Raw genomic sequence first — 5,638 nt, forward strand, 5'->3', positions numbered from 1 at the left:
AAGCAGATGAAAAAAAAAAAGAAAAATCCCGTTCTGCAACAGAGCCAGCTCTAGAGATGTTGAGGCTTCCAAACGAGGAAAACTGCCAACCAGATAAATGYTGGGAATTATCACTCTCCGGAGGATAATCAAAACTGGAAGCGAGCTCCGGAGGATGCTGTTGGCTTTCTGGCTGAATTAAAGGCGGGCAGCTTCCCGCTCTCCGCCCCAGCCGAGCAGAGCCGCGGGCCGGGCGGGGGGACGGCCCACAGAGGGCGCTGCGAGCCTGCCCAAAGCGCGGCCCGCGCCCCCGGCTCAGCACGGCTCGGAACCGCTCGGCCCGCCTGCCATCCGGGAGGGGGGTGCCAGCACACGGGAGGACAGGGGAGACGCGCATACACTCACTCTCCTCCGCTCCCCGCAGTTCAAATCCCTCCTGACGTTCCTGTGCCGCACAATAATCCCCGCTCCTCTCCCCCAGGACYGTTCGGCAGCGCCGCGCTCTCTCCGCCTCGCAGAGCATCCCGGCGCGCCTTTTAGGTGCCATATCCACCTTGGAGGAGCGCAGCCAGTCCATGACAGCCAGGCGGTCGGTCCCTGGCAGCGGCGGCACCCGGGACCGCCGGGTTRCTCGGGATCGGCCGCGTCTCCCGASAGGAATTTGGCAACCGGGTTAGSCTGTGCGGTACTGAGGCGATTTCATCTGAATTGATATGAGAGAGACAGCAACTGCATCAGGTTTACAGCAGCACTGACCTGACGCACCGTTAGGCTCTACACGCTTGAAGACTTTTATCTTTCTATTATATTTTTAAATATGTCTTCCCTCTCCCCGAAGGCTAAATTACTCTAGTTTAGGAAAAAAAGTGCAATGTTCTCTTTAGTTGGAAGAGTTACCAACAATTGCTAACGCGGGACTGCCTGTTATTTAAGAAAAGGGGGAAAAAAATACGCCTAAAAAGCTAAAAGCCGAAAAAACAGACTAATTGAGGGTATGCTGGGAACTGTAGGATGTAAAAATCAGTCTCTTTCTRGAGACACTTCTTCAGATATCCCACACAAAATCTATTTTTGCCKGACCTGTTTCTCTGCTCCATCAGAAAAACGCAAAATGTAGGAGCCCACCGCCTCTGCCGCCTTTCTAACAGATCTCTAAGCCATAGTTTACCTAGACTGTTCTTAGATTGAGATGATTTTGCTGCTAAATCAAGATCAATATTCTGATCTTTGACAAGAATTTTATTAATATTTTATTTGAAAATCTCATCTTGTTTCCGACAAGTCCTGGTCTGAGGTTGGTTCAGTTTGGATAGGGCGTCACCGCATTATTTCTTAATGACTTTCCCAGCTGCTTCTTTCCATTTTCCACCATCAACAACCATCTGGTATCTTATTAGCACCTCAATGCTCATTTAGTGTTCTCATTTAGGAGAAAAAAAGGAAATAAACACTGAAAATATTACACATTTTAACGGACCATCTTTGGAAGATTAATGCCTTTATAAAATGATAGATCCTGTCTCTCAGTCTGTTTTCAACCAACAGATCGGAATCGCCAAACTTTCTTCCAAGATGTGCAAGAGCCGCCTTTATTTTTTTTTTTATTTTTTTTTTTTCATGCTAAGATTGTGTTCAATTTCTCAGGAAAATATCTTTCACAGCAATRTTTCTGCTGATTTTTTTCGATGTGCAAATCATTGCAAAGAATTCTTTTTCCTAAAGTATTATTATTATTTTTTTTCTTTGGCCAGAATATACACCAAAGCACTAAAGCTCTTGATCCAATTTAGCAATTAGTTTGGACAGCAAAGTTATACACTAGGAAACTGTGAGAAAAAGTGTCCCTTTTAGTTTTAAGAAACTATTTTGTAACCTAAGTGGAAGTCAGGTCCATTTAGGTCTAGAAAATGGATACTACAGAACACATCTGATTCATCACAACTGAAAAAAATAACTTTAATGTTACTAAAGCAAGAGCCAACATCCCTCAACTTCTTAAATTTGCCTGTATGAAAAAAAAGGAGCATGCGGCTTGTTTTCAGCAGAATACTTTGGATTTGCTACTTTAAGTTTCAGTTACCCAAAGGCAGAGACTTGACTTTTTAGAAAAGAAGTTGTRAATATTTGAACGGATTTGTTATACATATATAAGATCTGCAGCAACAGAATACATACCTGAAGAAAGTTCATAATTTCATTTAGTTTATTAGACAAAAATATATGATTTAGACAAGTTTTGCTGACGTGTTATTTACAATCTGAAATCACTCTATATACAGAAAAAAGAAAACCACAAACACATGGGAAACATTTACCAAACAAATAATCCAAGAATGGTTAGAATAACACGATCKGAAATGGTACAATGAGGAAGGGGATCCATCTACAGATTTGTGTAATCGCTTTTATGGATTTGCACCACCTTATTGCAAAAAGAGATTGATGGGAGTCGTTTATACCGTTTCCTTTTTTTCTCTCTCTCTGTCCTTAATACCAGTCTCTGCAATATTTTTTTTCACCAAATCATTTAATCAAGCAGAAGGGAGAGCTGTTAAAATTCTCGGTGTTCCCTCTTGCTGAGCCAAAGAGCTGCAGGGGTGGAAGGGAGGAAGGGGGGAAAAAAAAAAAAAAAACGTAACAATCTTGCAGAAAAAAGTCTTTTTGTTTTAATTACCTGTCTATTATTATAGCATCTTAGCAATAGATAATCGCACAAAAATAATTGTCACTGGTGTAATTAATACAAGATCTTTGAGGTCTGTTAAGTTTTAGAAAAGTTACAGTCTGGCTATGTASAACTGCAATTTAATCTAAGTTTGAAAATATTAGAGCAACCCCTGTGCTGTTCTCATTGTCTGTATGTATTATTATGGTGATGATTAGGTGTTATAATTAGTCTTTATTATTCAAACACTCTGTTGCACATAAGTAACATTCCTACAGTGAAAACAAACAAACAAACTCACTTGTCACGGACAGGCTGGAAGGGTGATTTTAGCGGCTGGGGCGGGGAGTCGGTTCTTGGTACATTTTCTCTTTCTAGAAGGAGACAAACAAACAAAAAAAACAAAAGAAAAAAAAAAAAGAAGCGAAACAAAATCAGGAGAACCATTTTAGAAAAACAACAGTAAGAATCTGAACCCTGTGCAGAGAACACACTTCTCTCTCACCCTCCTGTTCAGATGTGTGTGGATACTTGGGTATGTGTATATAGCGCTATTCCCCAATTTCACTATTTAAGTAGTCTACAAGCTTTTCTTGACACATTTTTTACTGTCATTGAAACTATTGGCAGATGAGGGTCATGAAGGAGGAAAGCTCAAACCTATACATTTCACTGTGCTCTTCCTGCATTTTCATCTTACTTGATGGGCARTACAGGGTGAGAATGTAATAGGCCACGTGAAATGTGCTTAATGAATGTGACCAGCATGCTGGGTGGGGGGCCGGAAATCAACACTAGAGTAAAGTGTAACTGTTAAAAGCAATCAGTTACACCCGTGTGACACCATTCCTCAAGGAGAAGTTCACGTGCATGTGTTGGGGGTGGAGGGAGAGGTGGAAATCTGATGCATTAATTACCTATGTGTTTGGGACTGCTCCTCTCTGAAGGCTTTTCGCTGCTTAGGGCTCCCAGGGTTGCTGTTAAAACAGAAGATTGTTGCTGGGCCTGGAGGTGGTGATTGTGATGAGCAGCATGGTGGTGATTTACTCCCAAAAAGGACCTTACGTTTAGAAGGGAACTCTGAGTGAGGAAAGCCCCATTTGTCCAGTTGTGAAATTTGCCAATCTGGCATGTGTAGAGTCCATGGCTAGGGAGAAAAGCAGGGTGCTGAATCTGAGGAGAAGTGTGGTTAACCTGGGGAGGAGGGGGTGGAGGAGGAGAAGATTTCAGGGCACCATCAGGACTGGTTGCTGTCTCTGCCAATGACCAAATCTTGGGTTTGCTGTGAGATGGCATCTGTAAATTGTTCGGTCCCCCAGGACTGATGATTCTCGTGYTATTGTCAGAGGCCTCCTTCACCATGGCCAGCGTGTCTTTGGGGTTCAGCCCTTCAGGCCCTGACAGTGMTAAATCCTTCTCCTTTTCCAAGTGCTCCTCTTCACTGTTTTGTCTCAGGAGCTCAGGCTTCTCCTCCTCTTCCTCGTTGCTCTGCTCCCCATCATTCTCATCAATTTTATCTATATCTATGCTCTCCAGGTCAATTTCCTCATCATCTTCATTCTTCTCRGGGTCCCCCTCATTGTCACTCCCGAAGAGGTTTGCATCTTCTTGGTCTTTACTCCTGGAGCCCCAGGTCACCTTGTTYTCCTTCTTGAGCCGCCGGCGGGCGTTGGCRAACCAGGTGGAGACCTGGGTGAGGGTCATCTTGGTGATGATGGCCAGCATGATCTTCTCGCCCTTGGTGGGGTAGGGGTTCTTGCGGTGCTCGTTGAGCCAGGCCTTCAGCGTGCTGGTGCTCTCACGGGTGGCATTTTTGGGMCGCCCCGGGTCCCCGTATTGGAACTGTCCGTAGGGATAATAGCCGGGGGCAGTGTGGGCAGCAAAGGTAGCAGGGTGGACACCCGGATTATCTTTCAGCTCGTACTGGGAGCCCTGCAACACATTCAGACAAGCGGAGAGGAAAAAGCACATCAATTATCTCGTTAGCGTCTCTAACAGACCTGAATAGGCTACTCCGGGAGCCGGAATATGCCTTTCAGCGGTGCAAAGGGTCTTCACAGCCAAATTCGTCCCTCCCCGCTCCAGGCTCTTCGCATTTAGGTCAGACAGAGAGGGGTTTCCATATGATTCCCCCTTCTTGCAGGGAAAGGAAAGAGAGGTGCTAAGCAGGGCTCTGACACACATTGTATTTCCTCCGAAACCAAACCAAATCAAACGATGGAAACGCAGCAACTTCGCATTCTCCTCAGCGAGACAGTTTACTGTGCCCTCGAAATTATCAGGCACATAAAACAGGTACTACACCGCAGTTACAAACTAATGCCCAAGCACAACGTCTCATTTGTCTGCAAAGTATCCAGGAGGACTTAGAAATGCATGCAAAGCATTCTTTATTTTTGCTCCCAGTGAAATGAGACTGAGGAGTTGAATGCACAACTTCAGTACGGAGAGACTTATAATGTAAAAGATTTTCTACACACAAGCCAACATCAGCACCCCTGCTTCCCAAATCAAACACCAAGGTTCTGGAGTAAAACATTAATTTCTAAGTGTTAGAAAAGCCTTTAWACTCTGGAATGAAAACTGATCCACTCATTGTAGAATATGGATATGAAGACACTTTATCTCATAAGTTTTACTTTGATCTGGCCAGAGCAAATACAAGTTGTTTACAAGCGCTTAGAGACGGTGATTTATTTGCAATCAATATTCTTTTTATCATCAGTAGTAAAACACAGCAAGTCAAATTATCCCATCAGGTGTTTTGGTAAATAACATTTTATCTTTCTAGCAACCTCATTAGGCCTCATTATTACTGCAAATTGTCCAGCTATTACCCTAATATTTTAGTTCTTGATATACAAAGGTTCAGAAATTTAGAATTTATTTCAAAATATTACCATCATGGTAAATCACTATAATAAAATACCAGGATACTTTGTGAGTAGGAACGGGAACTGTTCCAAAATAGCAAACATTTCAAGCAGTTTTCTT

The 5,638-nt window shown here is 43.3% G+C and overlaps 1 protein-coding gene across 1 annotated transcript; it reads right to left on the reverse strand.

The window, feature by feature from the left end:
* Positions 1 to 1,970: 1,970 nt before the first annotated feature.
* On the reverse strand, positions 1,971 to 4,827 carry IRX1 (iroquois homeobox 1). Its single transcript, XM_057369448.1, has 3 exons — positions 3,562 to 4,827; positions 2,946 to 3,018; positions 1,971 to 2,568 (listed from the first exon to the last, which is right to left on the reverse strand). Exons 1-3 carry the CDS (start codon positions 4,613 to 4,615, stop codon positions 2,511 to 2,513), a joined length of 1,185 nt encoding a protein of 394 aa, XP_057225431.1. The 5' UTR covers positions 4,616 to 4,827; the 3' UTR covers positions 1,971 to 2,510.
* Positions 4,828 to 5,638: the final 811 nt, after the last annotated feature.

Source organism: Malurus melanocephalus, unplaced genomic scaffold (genome assembly GCF_030028575.1).
Source record: "Malurus melanocephalus ecotype Western Australia unplaced genomic scaffold, MMel_1.1 scaffold_110, whole genome shotgun sequence".
Classification (NCBI taxonomy): Eukaryota; Metazoa; Chordata; class Aves; order Passeriformes; family Maluridae; genus Malurus; species Malurus melanocephalus.